The 21963-nt window shown below is 51.9% G+C and overlaps 1 protein-coding gene across 1 annotated transcript; it reads left to right on the top strand.

Annotated features, from left to right (window-relative positions):
* Positions 1–6181: 6181 nt before the first annotated feature.
* TMEM82 (transmembrane protein 82) lies at positions 6182–17373 on the top strand. The gene is given in 7 exon segments (XM_077474748.1): positions 6182–6328; positions 7685–7757; positions 9813–9987; positions 10964–11024; positions 11027–11371; positions 12755–12942; positions 14271–17373. Coding segments are annotated over 7 exon segments (1014 nt in total). The 5' UTR covers positions 6182–6255; the 3' UTR covers positions 14370–17373.
* The last annotated feature ends 4590 nt before the right edge of the window (positions 17374–21963 follow it).

Here is a 21963-nt window from a genome sequence, read left to right as displayed (position 1 = left end):
GAGACTCATCGTTCTCAGACTCAATTGATCGCCAATTCCTCATGGTGAATGTTGATGGTGATTCGTGGTGTGCTAACTCATGGAGTGGCCATAGAAGGCCATTATAGCCGATACCAGGGATTGAGGGGAACGAATGAGACTCGTTGGATTTAGATGTCAGGGCGGTGTATGGCTGTGGCTTTGGGGACCTGGGTTCAAATCCCAATGCCAGACCGAGCTTGTGTCTCATATGATCAGTAGAGCGTATGATGACTTTCAATGCAGCGCTCTTGTTTCTTATAGCTCTGTGCTGGTGGTGGATGGTCTGTAGAGCTCCAGTTGTTGCACACGAGGTCAGGGAAATCCACCTTTGAACACTTTTTTTTTTTTAAACCCTATGATGTTGAGGTGGATTTGCAGAACTTAATTGAAGTATTTTTATCAAATCGCATGTTCAACAAATTCCTAATAATTTTGTAGATTAGCACCTGGTTGGGTATTTAGAGTGAAGAGACGTACAATCTGTAGTGTTAAAGACTCTCAGCTCAGTCAGTTATCTATCTTTGGTGCGTTTTTTTGGAATTGTGGACTTTATTATCTAGAGGGGTCTCCAAACCGCAGCCCTTTGCCAGGCTTTATTCTACCCACTGATAAGAAAAACTATTCTGCCCACTGACTCCAACAATGGAGCATATTTCTTGTCCATGATACCAATGATGGGGCGCCATTCCCCCCCACTGACGCCAAGGATGGAGCGCCATTCCTCCCACTAACGCCAAGGATGGAGCGCCATTCCTCCCACTGACGCCAAGGATGGGGCGCCATTCCTCCCACTGACGCCAAGGATGGGGCGCCATTCCTCCCACTGACGCCAAATGATGGGGCGCCATTCCTCCCACTGACACCAAATGATGGGGCGCCATTCCTCCCACTGACACCAAATGATGGGGCGCCATTCCTCCCACTGACACCAAATGATGGGGCGCCATTCCTCCCACTGACACCAAATGATGGGGCGCCATTCCTCCCACTGACACCAAATGATGGGGCGCCATTCCTCCCACTGACACCAAGGATGGGGCGCCATTCCTCCCACTGACACCAAATGATGGGGCGCCATTCCTCCCACTGACACCAAATGATGGGGCGCCATTCCTCCCACTGACACCAAGGACGGAGCGCCATTCCTCCCACTGACGCCAAGGATGTGGCGCCATTCCTCCCACTGACACCAATGATGGGGCGCCATTCCCCCCCCCACTGACACCAATGATGAGGCGCCATTCCTCCCATTGATACCAATGATGTGGCACTGTTCCTTCCACTGATACCAATGATGTGGTGCCTCTCGGAAGGGCAGACAACTTACCACCCCCTCCTCTCGGAAGGGTAGACAACTTACCACCCCCTCCTCTCGGAAGGGCAGACAATTTACCACCCCCTCCTCTCGGAAGGGCAGACAACTTACCCTTGGTCCAGGCTCAGCCAGCAGTGGCGCAGAGTACTCTTAGGTGGTTATTGCATTCTGCACAACACACTTCAGCAAGTCTGGTCTTCCATTCTGCTGAGAGAAGACAGGAGATTGTACGGGATGGGCACATCACACAATGGAAATGTCAGCCAGCTTCATGGTGACGGTCCCCACATTGGAAGACTTCATCCAATCCCGGCACACACTGCAATAACAAGAAGTTTATTTTTCAGGTCAAGCTTCCAGAGGTCTTCCATATTCCTGATCCTGGGTGTCCGTTCTGCCCGGACCAGGAGAAGGGGAAACCGTCCAGAAGAGAAAAGTATCCCATACAGAACCCAACATGGAGGCCAAACCTGGCCAATCAGTGTCCGCAAAGCCCAGGAATAAGGACGTCTCACTATGAAGTTGGGAAGGAGAACACAGTGGGCTGAGTGTCATTGCCCCATAGCAGGAGAAGGGGGATAGACTGGAGCCCCCATAGCAGGAAAAGGGGGGATAGACTGGAGCCCCCATAGTAGGAAAAGGGGGGATAGACTGTAGAGCCATAGCAGGAAAAGGAGGGATAGACTGGAGCCCCCATAGCAGCAAAAGGGGGGATAGACTGGAGCCCCCATAGCAGGAAAAGGGGGGGTAGACTGGAGCCCCCATAGCAGGAAAAGGGGGGGTAGACTGGAACCCCCATAGCAGGAAAAGGGGGATAGACTGGAGGCCCCATAACCGGAGAAGGGGGTATAGACTGGAGCACCCATAGCAGGAGAAGGGTGAAAAACTGGAGCCCCCATAGCAGGAGAAGGGGCATAGACTGGAGAGCCATAGCAGGAGAAGGGGGGATAGACTGTAGCCCCCATAGCAGGAGAAGGGGGATAGACTGTAGCCCCCATAGCAGGAGAAGGGGGGATAGACTGGAGCCCCCATAGCAGGAGAAGGGTTAAAAACTGGAGCCCTCATAGCAGGAAAAGGGAGGGATAGACTGGAGCCCCATAGCAGGAAAGGGGGGTAGACTAGAGACCCCATAGATTAAGGAGGGGGATAGACTGGAGCCCCCATAGCAGGAGAAGGGAGAAAAACAAGAGCCCCCATAGCAGGAGAAGGGGGGATAGACTGGAGCCCCCATAGCAGGAGAAGGGGGATAGACTGGAGCCCCCATAGCAGGAAAGGGGAGGTAGACTGGAGACCCCATAGATGGAGAAAGGGGGTGGCAGAAGCCCCCATTGCAGGAGAAGGGGGATAGACTGGAGCCCCCATAACAGGAAAAGGGGGGATAGACTGGAGCCCCCAGAGCAGGAGAAGGGTGAAAAACTGGAGCCCCCATAGCAGGAAAAGGGAGGGATAGACTGGAGCCCCCATAGCAGGAGAAGGGGGGATAGACTGGAGCCCCCATAGCAGGAGAAGGGGGGATAGACTGGAGCCCCCATAGCAGGAGAAGGGGGGATAGACTGGAGCCCCCATAGCAGGAAAGGGGAGGTAGACTGGAGACCCCATAGATGGAGAAGGGGGGTGGCAGAAGCCCCCATTGCAGGAGAAGGGGGATAGACTGGAGCCCCCACAGCAGGAAAAGGGGGGATAGACAGGAGCCCCCATAGCAGGAGAAGGGGGATAGACAGGAGCCCCCATAGCAGGAGAAGGGGTGGAGCCAAACAAGAGCCCCCATAGCAGGAGAAGGGGGGATAGACTGGAGCCCCCATAGCAGGAGAAGGGGGGATAGACTGGAGCCCCCATAGCAGGAGAAGGGGAGAAAAACAAGAGCCCCCATAGCAGGAGAAGGGGGGATAGACTGGAGCCCCCATAGCAGGAGAAGGGGGATAGACTGGAGCCCCCATAGCAGGAAAGGGGAGGTAGACTGGAGACCCCATAGATGGAGAAGGGGGGTGGCAGAAGCCCCCATTGCAGGAGAAGGGGGATAGACTGGAGCCCCCATAACAGGAAAAGGGGGGATAGACTGGAGCCCCCAGAGCAGGAGAAGGGTGAAAAACTGGAGCCCCCATAGCAGGAAAAGGGAGGGATAGACTGGAGCCCCCATAGCAGGAAAAGGGAGGGATAGACTGGAGCCCCCATAGCAGGAGAAGGGGGGATAGACTGGAGCCCCCATAGCAGGAGAAGGGGGGATAGACTGGAGCCCCCATAGCAGGAGAAGGGGGATAGACTGGAGCCCCCATAGCAGGAAAGGGGAGGTAGACTGGAGACCCCATAGATGGAGAAGGGGGGTGGCAGAAGCCCCCATTGCAGGAGAAGGGGGATAGACTGGAGCCCCCACAGCAGGAAAAGGGGGGATAGACAGGAGCCCCCATAGCAGGAAAAGAGGGGATAGACAGGAGCCCCCATAGCAGGAGAAGGGGTGGAGCCAAACAAGAGCCCCCATAGCAGGAGAAGGGGGGATAGACTGGAGCCCCCATAGCAGGAGAAGGGGGGATAGACTGGAGCCCCCATAGCAGGAGAAGGGGGGATAGACTGGAGCCCCCATAGCAGGAAAAGGGGGGATAGACTGGAGCCCCCATAGCAGGAAAAGGGGGGATAGACTGGAGCCCCCATAGCAGGAGAAGGGGGGATAGACTGGAGAGCCATAGCAGGAAAAGTGGGGATAGACTGGAGCCTCCATAGCAGGAGAAGGGGGGATAGACTGGAGCCCCCATAGCAGGAGAAGGGGGGATAGACAGGAGCCCCCAGAGCAGGAGAAGGGGCATAGACTGGAGAGCCATAGCAGGAGAAGGGGGGATAGACTGGAGCCCCCATAGCAGGAGAAGGGGGATAGAATGGAGCCCCCATAGCAGGAAAAGGGGGGATAGACTGGAGCCCCCATAGCAGGAAAAGGGGGCATAGACTGGAGCCCCCATAGCAGGAGAAGGGGGGATAGACTGGAGCCCCCATAGCAGGAAAAGGGGGGATAGACTGGAGCCCCCATAGCTGGAAAAGGGGGGATAGACTGGAGCCCCCATAGCAGGAAAAGGGGGGATAGACTGGAGCCCCCATAGCAGGAGAAGGGGGGATAGACTGGAGAGCCATAGCAGGAAAAGGGGGGATAGACTGGAGCCTCCATAGCAGAAGGGGGGATAGACTGGAGCCCCCATAGCAGGAGAAGGGGGGATAGACTGGAGAGCCATAGCAGGAAAAGGGGGGATAGACTGGAGCCTCCATAGCAGGAGACGGGGGGATAGACTGGAGCCCCCATAGCAGGAGAAGGGGCATAGACTGGAGAGCCATAGCAGGAGAAGGGGTGGAGCCAAACAAGAGCCCCCATAGCAGGAGAAGGGGGATAGATGGAGGGGGGGGGGGGTGGACAGGAGCCTCCATACAAATTTGTTCTTATTAGAGAAGCACAGAAACATCACTTACACCGATCACCTGACCTCCATCCAATGACAGCACTCACCTGTACGCCTGAGAGCACGCCTACAGGGGCGGGGCTACACGTCACCACTCCCAGATTTCTGATTGTCTTCTCACATACTGAATGGGAGGGAGTGATGTTCTGCAGATCTGTAGAGGGGTCAGTGGTGAGATAATCTGCAGAATATATCAATATGGATCTGTCAGGAGGGGGTGGGGGGAAGCGATGTTCTGTAGAGAGGTCAGTGGTAGAATAATCTGCAGAATATATCAGCCAGCATACAGGACAAGAGAAGTGGTACTGTGCAGAGTCCATACTGAGATTAGGTCTGTGTTGTGCTCTGACATATGGGGGGGAGGGGTGTACACAAAGGGGGGGGGAGGGGGGCACACAAAGGGGGGGGGGGCACACAATGGGTGTAATCAGACAATCCCGGGTCCCTGACCTGTGATCTCGGTAAATATTGATGCTGTGAGATGTGATTGGCCTTCTATGAGCTCTGCATTGATCCTCCGTCCTTCAATGGGAATAAGGAAACTTTCCGCCCGTCCCCCACTGTTAATATGTCAGCCCCTCCCCCATTCCTTGCTCTGCTCCTGCACACAGTGTGGACTCTGGGGACGGGATTCACATCTTCGGATTTATTCGCTCGTGAGAATTAAACACGCTGGACTTTCACTTCATTTTCTTTTTTTCTGTTGATTTCTTCCACTTATTATTTTCATTCAGTTGTAATAATGTATAAAATTTCCAGCACACGGGTCAGTTTTTGGCACAGATGATGGAGGAACATGATGGGCTTCTATTATAGGAGCGCAGATTTATTGTATTTTTTTGCACTTATTGTTTATATTGTTTACATACAATATTGTAATAAACAATTTCCAGCACGCGGGTTATTTCTAGAAATGTGTGTTGAGTGAGTTTTGTATATATTGTATATACTGTATACTCTACTGTATATACTGTATACTCTACTGTATATATTGTATACTCTACTGTATATACTGTATACTCTACTGTATATATTGTATACTCTAGTCTACTGTATATATTGTATACTCTAGTCTACTGTATATATTGTAGCTGAGCGGCACTATACTCAGAATAAACACACAAATTTGGGATGATATTTGGGGTCCCTCTTTTCGCTCCCCGTGTTTTACGCATTGTAGGGATCGCTCGGTGCGCTGCGTGTCCTATGGAGGGACTCCACCCACAACTGTCATCTGCATAGAGAGCAGAGGTGACCACATGCACAAAGTCCACCCCTGTAATATCGGGGATCACCTTCTTCTGTAGATGTCGGGGCCCCTCTATAAGGGTCACACAGGGGGTAGTTGGGCCCCGGAGAGGCGGCGAGGGGTTAATGTCTGAGTGTGCTCTGTGACATCACAATGACCTTTACTCTGTAATAATAGACTGGAGGGAGCTGAGTGCAGCCAGATGAGGCAGAGTCTCCATACAGAGCCAGGCCATGGGGTTCTTCTCCTACCCGGCCTCCTTCCTCCCCGGGCTGCCCTGGGGCAGTGTGGACTCTCTTCTACAAGGTGAGATGACCCAGGACTAACCCGCCCAGAACTAGTCCTTACTACCCAGAACCAGTCCTCACCAACCCAGAACTAGTCCTTACTACCCAGAACCAGTCCTCACCAACCCAGAACTAGTCCTCACTGACCCAGAACCAGTCCTCACTGACCCAGAACTAGTCCTTACTACCCAGAACCAGTCCTCACCAACCCAGAACTAGTCCTTACTACCCAGAACCAGTCCTCACCAACCCAGAACTAGTCCTTACTACCCAGAACCAGTCCTCACCGACCCAGAACTAGTCCTCACCAACCCAGAACCAGTCCTCACGACCCAGAACTAGTCCTTACTACCCAGAACCAGTCCTCACTGACCCAGAACTAGTCCTTACTACCCAGAACCAGTCCTCACCAACCCAGAACTAGTCCTTACTACCCAGAACCAGTCCTCACCAACCCAGAACTAGTCCTTACTACCCAGAACCAGTCCTCACCAACCCAGAACTAGTCCTCACTGACCCAGAACCAGTCCTCACTGACCCAGAACCAGTCCTCACTGACCCAGAACTAGTCCTTACTACCCAGAACCAGTCCTCACGACCCAGAACCAGTCCTCACGACCCAGAACTAGTCCTTACTACCCAGAACCAGTCCTCACCAACCCAGAACTAGTCCTTACTACCCAGAACCAGTCCTCACGACCCAGAACCAGTCCTCACGACCCAGAACTAGTCCTTACTACCCAGAACCAGTCCTTACCAACCCAGAACTAGTCCTTACTACCCAGAACCAGTCCTCACCAACCCAGAACTAGTCCTTACTACCCAGAACCAGTCCTCACCAACCCAGAACTAGTCCTCACTGACCCAGAACCAGTCCTCACTGACCCAGAACTAGTCCTTACTACCCAGAACCAGTCCTCACGACCCAGAACCAGTCCTCACGACCCAGAACTAGTCCTTACTACCCAGAACCAGTCCTCACCAACCCAGAACTAGTCCTCACTACCCAGAACCAGTCCTCACGACCCAGAACCAGTCCTCACCGACCCAGAACAATGCAAAGAAATGCCCCTCCCCCACACTTTTCACATATTTATTTGTATCATTTTCCTTCCACTTCACAATTATGTGACACTTTGTGTTGCTCCATCACATAAAATCCCAATAAAATACATTTATGGTTTTGGGTGTCACATGAGAAGATGTGGGGAATGTCAAGGGGTATGAATACTTTTTCCAGGCCCGGTATACTCAGGCAAGTGTAAAAATTGCTTAGTGTACATTCAGCCTGTCTGCAGTCTGCACTGTGACTGCAGACCAGGACTGATCCCAAGGAAGTCGCCTGCTCTTGTTCTGATGGTCTTCTGTCTTCCAGGTGTGGTCGGGGCGTGTGCCGTCTCCGTTCTCTACAATCTCATGCGGGTTTATCTCTACATCAAATGTCTCAAGTAAGTCGTATTCATCAGCCGTCTCATATATCAGAAACTGCCATTCATAACCGCTACCCGGGGACCGGTACTACAACCCGGGGACTGGTACTACAACCCGGGGACCGGTACTACAACCCGGGGACCGGTACTACAACCCGGGGACCGGTACTACAACCCGGGGTCTGGTACTACAACCCAGGGTCTGGTACTACAACCCGGGGACTGGTACTACAACCCGGGGACCGGTACTACAACCCGTGGAACCGGTACTACAACCCGGGGTCTGGTACTACAACCCAGGGTCTGGTACTACAACCCGGGGTCTGGTACTACAACCCAGGGTCTGGTACTACAACCCGGGGACTGGTACTACAACCCGGGGACTGGTACCTATAACCCGGGGACTGGTACCTATAACCCGCGGACTGGTACCTATAACCCGGGGACTGGTATCTACAACCCGGGGACTGGTACTACAACCTGGGGACCAGTACCTACAACCTGGGGACTGGTACTACAACCTGGGGACCGGTACCTACAACCCGGGGACCGGTACTACAACCCGGGAACCGGTACTACAACCCGGGGACTGGTACTACAACCCGGGGACCGGTACTACAACCTGGGGACTGATACTACAACCCGGGGACTGGTACTACAACCCAGGGACTGGTACTACAGCCCGGAGACTGGTACTACAACCTAGGGACTGGTACTACAACCTGGGGACTGATACTACAACCTGGGGACTGGTACCTACAACCCGCGGACTGGTACCTATAACCCGGGGACTGGTATCTACAACCCGGGGACTGGTACTACAACCCGGGGACCGGTACTACAACCTGGGGACCAGTACCTACAACCTGGGGACTGGTACTACAACCTGGGGACCGGTACCTACAACCCGGGGACCGGTACCTACAACCCGGGGACCGGTACTACAACCCGGGAACCGGTACTACAACCCGGGGACCGGTACTACAACCCGGGGACCGGTACTACAACCTGGGGACCGATACTACAACCCGGGGACGTGGTACTACAACCCAGGGACTGGTACTACAGCCCGGAGACTGGTACTACAACCTAGGGACTGGTACTACAACCCGGGGACTGGTACTACAACCTGGGACTGATACTACAACCTGGGGACTGGTACCTACAACCCGGGGACTGGTTGTAGTGCCACTGCCAAAGCGCTGCCCATGCATTCCAGTGGGCAGGGGGTGGTGGTATACAGCGCTCCTCCACCACCCCTGCCCATTGGAATGCATGGGCAGTGCTTTGGCAGTGGCATTATACGGGCACTTTTAACCTAACACTGCTGCACAAATAGCGGCACCAAAGCACTGCTATAACAGAGGTAAAGTGCCGCTAAAACTAGTGGCTCTACCGCCCCCACCACCCCGTAAGTGATACTTTTTATTGTCTTGTCTATTGATGCCAAACCTGCCCCCAGCTGTCTGGGGCAGGTTTGGCATCACTGGGGGGGGGGGCGATGATGTCAGCAGGAGAGATTTGGCCACACCCACAGTTTGCTGCGGCACGTTATGCACACTGCATTACTACTCCCCTTGGGGCACTTGCTAAAGTGTTCAGGTTTGGCTTGAAGAAAAAGGTGGCAAACCCTTTCCAGGAGTCGGGATGATCGGGGGTCCTCGGGGGGGGGGGGGGGGGGGGGCAAACACCGGTGGCTGGGGGGGGGTAACGTCGGAGGCGGGAAAACAGGGCATGATGTCATCAGCAATCGATGCAGCATCACGAACGGCTGCATCAGTTTCATTCCGGGACACTGTATTGTTCCAGAATGAAGGTGCCCGGGACGGAGGACAGGCCTGAAAAATGCGGGACCGTCCCGGTCAATCCGGGACACGTGGTCTCTCTATGAGTGAAACAGGCCTTTCTCTTGTATGGAAGTAGACTAGTCCCGCCCTGCAGATGGTGCCCCCCCCCCCCCCCCCCCCCCCGTACATGAAGGATGAGCCCCATGGGAGCAGATAGTGTATGAAACATTTAGAGCTGCAATCTGATTGGCTGCTGTGATAATCAATGATGATTTCTCCCCCACAGTGATCCGGAGAGAGAGAAGAAGGCGCCGCGGCTCGGATCTCAGTCCCGCCTTCGCGGTCTGCTCCACCTGGTGCTGCTCAGCGTCATCTACGCCCTGCTGGGGCCCCGGGTGGGGGCTCTGGTGGTCCTGGAATTCTCTCTGCGCGCCGTCTCCATGATCCTGTCCTTGCAGAAGGTCCATATTAGTATAGAGGGGGCCATGTCTGTGGTGGAGTGTATATATATGTGTGTGTATGTGGGCGGGGTAGATATATGTAGGGGGTGAATATTTATGTGGGTGGGGTATATATATTTGGGGGGGGGGGGGGTGAACATGTATGTGGGTGGGGTTTACATAAGTAGGTGGGTGAATATTATTGTGAATGTGGGTGGGTTTACATATGCAGTGGTGAGATATATATATATATATATATATATATATATATATATATATATATATATATATATATGTAGTGCTTACCCCCAAAGGAGCTGCTTTATTCAGGTCCCCCTTTCCAGACCCTGCAGCGCCGCACTCCGTGACACACCCAGGCTGATCACAGGATATTTATTGTAACAGTATATATATATATATATATATATATATATGTATACAGTATATACACAGCAACCAGAGAAAGGGAAATGGCAACAACCCCTCAAACAAATATATAACACAGTAGCCAACAGGATATACAGCTGAGAACAAGCCACTGGTCCAGAGAATGACCCCTAAACTCTATACTGGGGTTGGTCCTGCCTAAGGGACAAAGTTACAATAACAGTCTGCTGGTGAGCACATTGGGGCCCAATCCCAGCATTGAAATTCCTCCCGATCACATATAGGTGTCAGCACTGTGCCCCAAGCAAACTTTATTATTCCTCTTTAATGGGGTGCAGTGGAGTTTGTCCAGTGGCCTCTCACCAACTCCTGGGGTAACAGCCGGCCTCCCTCTGTACTCATACTGGTCACTGGAAGTCCAACATGGCACCTCATGGCAAAGAACTCTCTGAGAATCACTCACTACTTTACATTGTAGACAAGTGTCATTTCTTCAGTGTTGTCACATGAAAAGAGAGAAGACATGTCACTGAGGGGTGTACTTACTTTTGTCAGATCCTTGTCTATGTAGGTGGTGACATGTGACTTACCTGTGCCCCTCCCTCCGCAGGGCTCCCAGGGTTCGCAGCTCTTCCTCCTCTGCCAGTTCTCGCTGGGTTGTGGCATCGCCTGCAGCTGGACTACCTGCACGAAGGGGCCCCACACCGCACCTGGAACCTGGTGCTGGCCGCCAGTCTCTCCGCCCTGATCGTGTGGCAGACGCGGCGGATGTGCCGCCACATCGGGGAGATGTACCAGCTGCACAGCAGCGAGCGTTACTGCGGGGTGTGCCTGAGCCTCCTGGCATGCTGGCATGACATGCCACTGTTCCTGTGCCGGGCGCTGAAGGTGGCCTTCCTGGTGTCGGATTTGGCGGCGGTCGCCGTGATCAACCGAGATTTCCTGACGACTTCGGAGGCCGTCCGGTTCTGGACCCCGCTGACCATCTGCTACACCCTGCTGGTCATCTATATGCAAGGTGAGCCCCAATGTGGGGAGGTGAGGACCACCACGGGGACCCCCAGGGGGGAGGGGGCCAGATATAATGAACTAAACCGAGTATTCAGAGGACACGGGGGCCACAGATGAGCAGATCGGGGGGCCACAGCTTTATCCAGCAACTCAGGACACGTGAAATCTGCCAGCATGCTGGAAAACTGTTGGAAATTCTGTATGTAGCGTAGCCTTATAGAACAGACAGTGCACAGTCCACTGCTTAACCGCAGACAGGAAACATTATTCAAGGAAAAGACATAGAGCGTACCATAGAGCAGCTACTCATTTATAAACACTGCCATCTACTGGTTGCAAAACATATCTCTGCTCAATACTGATGTTCAGTGGTTGTTACAAAAAATATAATTCTGTATTCCAACAAAAACTACAACCTGCACCACAGATCCTGATTTGTTAGACACCTGTATGCCCACCAGCAACTCCGATACCCCCTACTCACCCTACCCTGTATGTGAGCATATGCAGCTGGATTGTGAGGACCTGTATTGTATGTGAGGATATATACCTGTCCTACATCGTTATATCTGTGTGTGAGTATATACCTCTGCTACATCGTTATATCTGTGTGAGTATATACCTGTCCTACATCGTTATATCCGTGTGTGAGTATATATACCTGTCCTCCCTTCGTTATATCTGTGTGTGAGTACATACCTGTCCTACATCGTTTTATCTGTATGTGAGTATATACCTGTCCTACATCATTATATCTGTGTGTGAGTATATACCTGTCCTACATCATTATATCTGTGTGTGAGTATATACCTGTCCTACATCGTATATCTGTGTGTGAGTATATACCTCTGCTACATCGTTATATCTGTGTGAGTATATACCTGTCCTACATCGTTATATCCGTGTGTGAGTATATATACCTGTCCTCCTTCGTTATATCTGTGTGTGAGTATATACCTGTCCTCCTTCGTTATATCTGTGTGTGAGTATATACCTGTCCTCCTTCGTTATATCTGTGTGTGAGTATATACCTGTCCTACATCGTTTTATCTGTATGTGAGTATATACCTGTCCTACATCATTATATCTGTGTGTGAGTATATACCTGTCCTACATCATTATATCTGTGTGTGAGTATATACCTGTCCTACATCGTTATATCATTATATCTGTGTGTGAGTATATATACCTGTCCTCCTTCGTTATATCTGTGTGTGAGTATATACCTGTCCTACATCATTATATCTGTGTGTGAGTATATACCTGTCCTACATCATTATATCTGTGTGTGAGTATATACCTGTCCTACATCGTTATATCATTATATCTGTGTGTGAGTATATACCTCTGCTCTGTAGAAGAGTATAGACTCAGACTTTGTATTTTGCAGAGGAGCAGCACCAGCACCCCACAGAGCAGATGGCTTTCCAGACGGTCTGTGTCCGGATGGGGGGTCTCCTGATCCTGATGATGACGGTGGGGCGATGGGCGGACATTCTGCACATTTTCTTGTCTCTGATTGGAGAGATCTGGTGTCTGATGTACGCCGGGATGATGCTGGAGATTTGTAGAGAGGAGGTGAGATGATCATTACACTGAGCAATATGTCATGTGATCAGAGTAGGGGGGTGTATATAGGATTGTGGGGGTGTATATAGGATTAGTGGTGTTCATAGGATTTGGGGGTGTATATAAGATTTGGGGGGTGTACATAGGATTGGGGGGGTATATATAGGATTTGGGGGTGTACATAGGATTGGGGGAGCGTACATAGGATTGTGGGGGTGTACATAGGATTTGAGGGGGTGTACATAGGATTGTGGGGGTGTATATAGGATTTGAGGGATGTACATAGGATTTGGGGGGTGTATATAGGATTTGGGGGGGTGCACATAGGATTAGGGGGTGTACATAGGATTGGGGGTATATATAGGATTTGGGGGTATACAGAGGATGGGGGGTATATATAGGATTTGGGGGTATACATAGGATTGGGGGTATATATAGGATTTGGGGGTGTACATAGGATTGGGGGTGTACATAGGATTTGGGGGATGTACATAGGATTGTGGGGGTGTATATAGGATTTGAGGGGGTGTACATAGGATTGGGGGGTATATATAGGATTTGGGGGTATACATAGGATGGGGGGTATATATAGGATTTGGGGGTATACATAGGATGGGGGGTATATATAGGATTTGGGGGTGTACATAGGATTGGGGTATATATAGGATTTGGGGGTGTACATAGGATTTGGGGGTGTACATAGGATTTGAGGGGGTGTACATAGAATTGTGGGGGTGTACATAGGATTGTGGGGTGTATATAGGATTTGAGGGGGTGTACATAGGATTTGGGGGTGTACATATATTTGGGGGGTACATAGGATTGTGGGGGTGTACACAGGATTTGAGGTGTCCCCAACGAAAGTAATAATGTTTTGATGCAGTGAATGGTGGATGTGGCAAAATTGTGCTAACAGTGGGAGGGGCTTAGAAGGGTTAAACAAAATTTGCACATACTCTGTTCTGGGACAGTAGTAAGTAACACACAGAGTGCAGGGGTCAGGAGTAACACACAGAGTGCAGGTGTCAGGAGTAACACACAGAGTGCAGGAGTCAGGAGTAACACACAGAGTGCAGGGGTCAGGAGTAACACACAGAGTGCAGGGGTCAGGAGTAACACACAGAGTGCAGGGGTCAGGAGTAACACACAGAGTGCAGGAGTCAGGAGTGACTGGGTGGAAATTTTCAGCTGAACCCCCAGAATGAATGAAATATATTTTTCTGAATATTGGGGTTCCGGCTGACCTGTGGCACTCGCCCATCCAGGTTGCCCGGAGCTCGTCACATATCAGCCCTGCTGTATGTATTTATATTGATCCTCCATGTTTTGTCTTTCAGGATTATGGGATCAAAGTAACCAATTCTAGTAGAGCTCCGGGCCCCAGAGACCACAGGAGACCCCTGAGGAGAGAAGCCCACCAGGAGGAGAGAGACTGACCCCATGTGCTCAGGGAGGACTTTTACATAGACATGGCGGATGTTCCTCCTATAGGGAGGATCGCTCACACACACCGTGGTGCAGTATGAGGTGAAGAGAACCTGTGAGGAGTGAGATACATTTGTATGGCGGAATCTTTCCTGACCTCGTCCTCTCCTTCTACATCCGCAGACCCCATAACATTCACCCCGGACCCTCGCCTCATCGCAACCCGCTCTCATCACCCTATCAGAGTACTCATCACTCTCATCATCCTATCAGAATACTCATCACTCTCATCATCCTATCAGAATCACTCTCATCACTCTCATCATCCTATCAGAGTACTCATCACTCTCATCATCCTATCAGAGTACTCATCACTCTCATCACCCTATCAGAGTACTATCAGAATCACTCTCATCACTCTCATCATCATCATCCTATCCTATCACTCTCATCATCCTATCAGAGTACTCATCACTCTCATCATCCTATCAGAGTACTCATCACTCTCATCATCCTATCAGAGTACTCATCACTCTCATCATCCTATCAGAGTACTCATCACTCTCATCATCCTATCAGAGTACTCATCACTCTCATCATCCTATCAGAGTACTCATCACTCTCATCATCCTATCAGAGTACTCGTCACTCTCATCATCCTATCAGAGTACTCATCACTCTCAATGTGTTTGCTGATTTATCTATTGCAGAAAGTTTTCAAGGATTTCCACCTATAAAAGACCAACTCCAAGTTTGTAGGAAGTTGAGTTGAAGGGTTAGAACCCCTGTCAGGCTGTTAGGCTGTTGCTTTCTTTGCTCTGGCAGGGAGCTTTTCCCTCACAGGGAGATTTCTCCTGATACACAGGGAATCAGCCAAAGCAAAATCTCTGCCTGGGCTCAGTGCTGCAGTTAGCTGTATGAACACTAGATGTCACCCTTCAACTGCACTCAATAAGTTTAACTCCTTCAGGACAAAATCACCATTACTTTTAATTTTCAGCGCAATCTGCTGACACCTCCAACACAACTGCAACCCTCGTCACCCCCAACCCTCGACACCCCCAACACCCGCAACGCTCGACACCCCCAACACCCGCAACGCTCATCACCCCCAACACCCGCAACCCTCGTCACCCCCAACCCTCAACAGCCCCAACACCCGCAACGCTCGACACCCCCAACACCCGCAACCCTCGTCACCCCCAACCCTCAACACCCCCAACACCCGCAACGCTCGACACCCCCAACACCCGCAACGCTCGACACCCCCAACACCCGCAACCCCCGACACCCCCAACACCCGCAACCCTCGTCACCCCAACCCTCGACACCCCCAACACCCGCAACGCTCGACACTCCCAACACCCGCAACCCCCGACACCCCCAACACCCGCAACCCTCGTCACCCCAACCCTCGACACCCCCAACACCCGCAACGCTCGACACTCCCAACACCCGCAACCCCCGACACCCCCAACACCCGCAACCCTCGTCACCCCCAACACCCGCAACCCCCGACACCCCCAACACCCGCAACGCTCGACACCCCCAACACCCGCAACCCCCGACACCCCCAACACCCGCAACCCTCGTCACCCCAACCCTCGACACCCCCAACACCCGCAACGCTCGACACTCCCAACACCCGCAACCCCCGACACCCCCAACACCCGCAACCCTCGTCACCCCCAACACCCGCAACCCCCGACACCCCCAACACCCGCAACGCTCGACACCCCCAACACCCGCAACCCTCAACACCCGCAACCCTCGACACCCCCAACACCCGCAACCCTCGACACCCGCAACCTTCAACACCCGCAACCCTCATCATCCCCGACAACCGCAACCCTCGTCACCCCCAACACTCGCAACCCTCGACACCCAACACCCCTGACAGCCGCAACCCTCAACACCCACAACCCTTGACACCCGACACCCGCAACCCTTGACACCCAACACCCCTGACACCCGCAACCCTCGTCACCCCCAACACCCGCAACTCTCGGCACCCGCAACCCTTAACACCCCCGACACCCGAAACCCTTGTCACCCCCAACACCCGCAACCCTTGACACTCAACACCCACAACTCTCGACACCCACAACCCTCGACACCCGCAACCCTCGACACCCAACACCCGAAAACCTTGTCACCCCCGACACCATCAACCCTCGACATCTGACACCCGCAACCCTCAACACCACAACCCTCGACGCCCACTACCCCCAACACCCGCAACCCTCGACACCCACTACACCCAACACCCACAACCCTCAACATCCACTACCCCTGTCACCTGCAACCCTCGACACCTGCAACCCCCGACACCCGCAACCCTCAACACTCCTGGTACCCGTAACCCTCGACACGCGCAACACCCACAACCTCCGACACCCACAACCCTCAACACCCACTACCCCTGACAGCCGTGACCCTTGACACCCGCAACCCTTGACACCCAACAGCCCCAACACCTGCAACCCTTGAGACCCGCAACCCCCTGACACCCAGAACTCACAACATCTGTGACCCTCATGACCTGCGACCCTCGTGACCCCCACAACCCCCAACACCCACAACCCCTGACACCCACAACTCCCAACATCTACGACCCCTAAAGCCGTGACCCCCAACACCCGCAACCCTCGACACCCATGACCTCCAACTGATTGAGGTTTTTATTTTTTCTAGTTTTCATAACTGATCCGCATTTTTTTCTCTTGTTTTTCCCCTCTGGCGGGTGTTCATAAATTATTTTCTCTTTGGCGGGTGTTCATAAATTTTCCCCAATCCGGCGGGTATTTATTCATTTTATTTTATTTTCTCTTTGGCGAGTGTTAATATGTTTTGTTTCCTCTTTATGTAATTTTTGGGTATTGATAATATTTGAGAATATCAGACATGGAGGATACATTGTACATTTGTCGCTGGTATTGTAACACACATGAGATGCAGAATGTGTGACCTGTTCTCTCACAGCGCTGAATAAATAAATAATAATATTTATTTATATTGGATTGAAACCTTTTTTACACAATTCATGGTGTTATTTTTGGTTGGATGTTATCTGACCTCCAACTTTTTTTATTATTTTATACATTTTTTTCTTTATTGAAAAATGTTTACATAACAACAAGAGAGGTAACAGTTATAGCAAATACCTATATCAATAGATATACATAGAAAATTGTAGTACTAAAGAAAAAAAATATATACATATCTATATATATATATATATATAATTAGATTGTGTAAAACAAACATACATATATATACTGTATATATATCCATGTTACTTCTCAATTAAAAAAAAATGTACAAAAGATTTATGTCATCTTTTAATGCTTAATATTGTACATTTATATATAATACATAAATATATATGTGTGTTTGTTTATAAACATTTAAAATGTAAAATATTAAGCATTTAAAAACAACAAACAAAACAAAAACAGCTTTAGCTGCAATATACACCTATAGTCCAGAGCTGCCCCTGCAGTACCTCTATTCCTCCACTAGATATCCTCAGTCTTCCCAATTGAATGAACAGACAAACCATTCAACCCACGTGCCGCCCCAGATCCGCCCCTAGACTGTGATTGGACAGTAAAAATTAGAGCGGCACAGTGAGGAGCTCATCTCTCTGCTCTGTCCTCCTATCAGCATGCTTCTTGCCAGGTAGCACACCGGATTGGCTTCTTGTGCTGCTTTTCCCTCCCCCAGCCTGAGCTCTGCTGTACAGGGACTGCAGGAGGTTGATTCTGGGTCTCATTCAGGGACTTGACACTGTTTGTGTTTTATATAAATAAATGTAACAATGTATGGATTATGTGAGAGTGGCGTTCAGTTTTCTATCTCTTCCCTGTGATTGGTTGCTCCAGAGTGATGGGTGAGTGCAGCGCGGTGTGCAAACATCCCATCCCCCATCCTTTCCCCACACATCGACCAATCACCCGGGAATCACCATCGACATCGGCCTGCAACCCCCCCCATGAACCGCCTGATACCCCCCACCTTAACCTCTACTCCACCTGACACCCCCCCATGAACCATTCCACCGCCTGACACCCCCCACTTTAACCCCTCCGCCTGACACCCCCCACATTGACCCCTCCGCCGCCTGACACCCCCCACATTGACCCCTCCGCCGCCTGACACCCCCCACATTGACCCCTCCGCTGCCTGACACCCCCCACATTGACCCCTCCGCCGCCTGACACCCCCCACATTGACCCCTCCACCGCCTGACACCACCCCATTGACCCCTCCACTGCCTGACACCCCTCACATTGACCCCTCCGCCGCCTGACACCCTCACATTGACCCCTCTGCTGCCTGACACCCCCCACATTGACCCCTCCGCCGCCTGACACCCCCCACATTGACCCCTCCGCCGCCTGACACCCCCCACATTGACCCCTCCACCGCCTGACACCCTCACATTGACCCCTCCGCCGCCTGACACCTCCCACATTGACCCCTCCGCCGCCTGACACCTCCCACATTGACCCCTCCGCCGCCTGACACCTCCCACATTGACCCCTCCACCGCCTGACACCCCCACATTGACCCCTCCGCCGCCTGACACCTCCCACATTGACCCCTCTACCGCCTGACACCTCCCACATTGACCCCTCCGCCTGATACCTCCCACATTGACCCCTCCGCCTGACACCTCCCACATTGACCCCTCCGCCGCCTGACACCTCCCACATTGACCCCTCCGCCGCCTGACACCTCCCACATTGATCCCTCCGCCGCCTGACACCTCTCACATTGACCCCTCCGCCGCCTGACACCCCCCTCATTGACCCCGCCACCTGACACCCCCCACATTGACTCCTCCGCCTGATACCCCCACATTGACCCCTCCGCCTGACACCTCCCACATTGACCCCTCCGCCACCTGACACCTCCCACATTGACCCCTCCGCCGCCTGACACCTCCCACATTGACCCCTCCGCCACCTGACACCCCCCACATTGACCCGTCCACCGCCTGACACCCCCCTCATTGACCCCTCCGCCTGACACCCCCCACATTGACCCCTCCGCCTGATACCCCCACATTGACCCCTCCGCCACCTGACACACCCCTCATTGACCCCTCCGCCGCCTGACACCCCCCTCATTGACCCCGCCGCCTGACACCCCCCACATTGACCCCTCCGCCACCTGACGTTAACCCTCCCTCAGCTCTGCTGTGACCTGCCAGCTCCAGTTCTTGCCCCAAGGGGTTAAGTCGGCTCCAGTGGAAATTGGATGTGTCTCTAGTGGGTACAACACATGTCTGCACAGGAATCCGGAGTGATGTCACGGCTGGACCGCGGCCAAGCTCTGCGAACCAAAGTAATAATTAAACCGCGTGACGTACTTTATACACCAGTCCTGGCCGCCCTCAATGTAACTTATATAAAGTCAGTAAATATATGCAAATTAGCTGATCTCCTAAACCACGCCCACATCGTAATTTGATGTCTGTGGGAGGGGTTCTGTGTCTGTGCCCGCCTTCGCCGCTGGCACACGCCCCTCCTCATTTTCATTGCCAGTTTTGGGTGTAGAACTTTTTAAAGCCGAGGGACCCCCCCAAAAAAAAGTTTTTCCCCCAAAATATTTATTATACAGGTTTGAATGTCAGAGGTGCCCGGCGGGGTTCTCCTTCAAACTGGGTCTGAACCCAGAATGTCCTCCATGGCCACATACTGGTCCTCGGGTGTGGCGGCTGCATTCCTTTTCTTTTTTTTGAGGCTTTATTTTCACCTGGTGATCCCGCCAGTAACACACTTCCTGTCCCGGGTGACTACGCTCACTGCATGGAGGAGCGGGGGGGGGGGGTCACCCCGGGACATACGCACAGAGACTTGGGAACATTTCAGCACAGGAAGTTATCAGTTCACAGGATTTTGGCAGGATCAACAGGAAATATTTTTTTTCTTAATGAAACTTTAAATGAGATATTTATTACACCAAATTAGAGAAGTTCATTGTCTATTTATAGCTTGCCTTCCCTGGTTGCCCCTCCCCCTTCATCAACAGGATAATACAAATAAAATCTTTCCATTTTCATTATATACCTTATTTTAGTCCCTGTGATGTCATCACCGGGTCTCTGCGCTTCTCTATGCAATGCAGGCAGATCATGGCTGGTGGGAGGGGCTTCCTGAAAACATCCCAGTTCCCAGCCTCATTGCTGATGCAAGCAGTGGGAGGGGCTATGCAAATATCAAAAATGACTTGATAGGCGGGTCTGAGGACATGGGCGTTCCTAGGCAGGCTGTATTTGCATAGGAAACGCCCACCTATGATGCTGAGCCTCCGTGATTGAAAGTAATGAAATGAAATCCAATGAATGAAATGGGTGGGGCCAGGGGCACTCAGGCTGGGGTGGAAAGGGCTAGATGATGCTGGATGTTTTGCAGCCAGTTAAAGTCTATGGGGTCAAGTCACAGTATTTAGGAGTAATATAATTGGGGGGACAGGGGAGTCCTCCACTTCTCTAGCCCTGAAAATACAATACTTCCTCCATGGCGGAGCGCTCGTTGTGTTATGGCGATCTGGTAAAGAGGGTCCTCAGGCTCCGCCCCCTCATTAGCGGTGACGTCTGTAACATCTGGCGCAAATTATCAACCTGCGAGGACGCTGAGCTCACACCGCCGGGAATTCTGAGAGGCGGGGAGGATATTCGATACGCAGAGGGCGGAGTCACACAAAATGTCCCCAATACATGGAATGAAGGAGAAGGAGGAGCTGAGGGGTGGAGTTATATCAGTGACCCCCCCAGCCAGTGGCAGCGTCTGATTAGTAAGAACGCGGCCAGGGCGCATAGTGACCGAAAACACAAACCCCCCCGAATATCAGATGTCTGCATTCTATGGATACATTGTATTCCTTCATATCCAACACACTTCCTGTCCCAGGGTGAGAACAACACACTTCCTGTCCCAGGGTGACAACAACACACTTCCTGTCCCAGGGTGACAACAACACACTTCCTGTCCCAGGGTGACAACAACACACTTCCTGTTCCAGGGTGACAACACACTTCCTGTGCCAGGGTGACAACACACTTCCTGTCCCAGGGTGACAACACACTTCCTGTCCCAGGGTGACAACAACACACTTCCTGTCCCAGGGTGACAACAACACACTTCCTGTCCCAGGGTGACAACAACACACTTCCTGTCCCAGGGTGGCAACACTCACTGGCTGCATCTATAAAAGGAGCAGCTGTGGTCACACTAGGACAGGACTACAGAACACCTCCCCCAATGTTATAGAGAAAATAAAAGTGGGAGGTGTTCTGTAGTTCTGCCCTCGGATGACAACATTCACTTGCTGCACTGTATCCATAGAGGAGCGGCTGTTGTCACTCTTGGGCAGGACTACAGAATACCTCCCACTTTTCTCTATAGTATGGGGGAGGAGGTGTTCTGCAGTCCTTAGAGATAGCTGCGGAAACAAGTGACTGATAAGAGTGCAGTGCAGAGAAATGATCGGCTCACTGGATTTCTGGCAGGATCAACAGATGTATTTTTCCTTATTACCCATTAATACTCTGTACAGAGATGGCGGCCCATTAATACTCTCTGTACAGCGATGGCG

Source organism: Lithobates pipiens, unplaced genomic scaffold (assembly GCF_037356315.1).
Source record: "Lithobates pipiens isolate NorthernLeopardFrog02 unplaced genomic scaffold, aLitPip1_a1.2 Scaffold_126, whole genome shotgun sequence".
Taxonomy (NCBI): domain Eukaryota; kingdom Metazoa; phylum Chordata; class Amphibia; order Anura; family Ranidae; genus Lithobates; species Lithobates pipiens.
The sequence above is the reverse complement of the archived record's forward strand: the minus strand, read 5'-3'. Positions and strand labels throughout refer to the sequence as shown.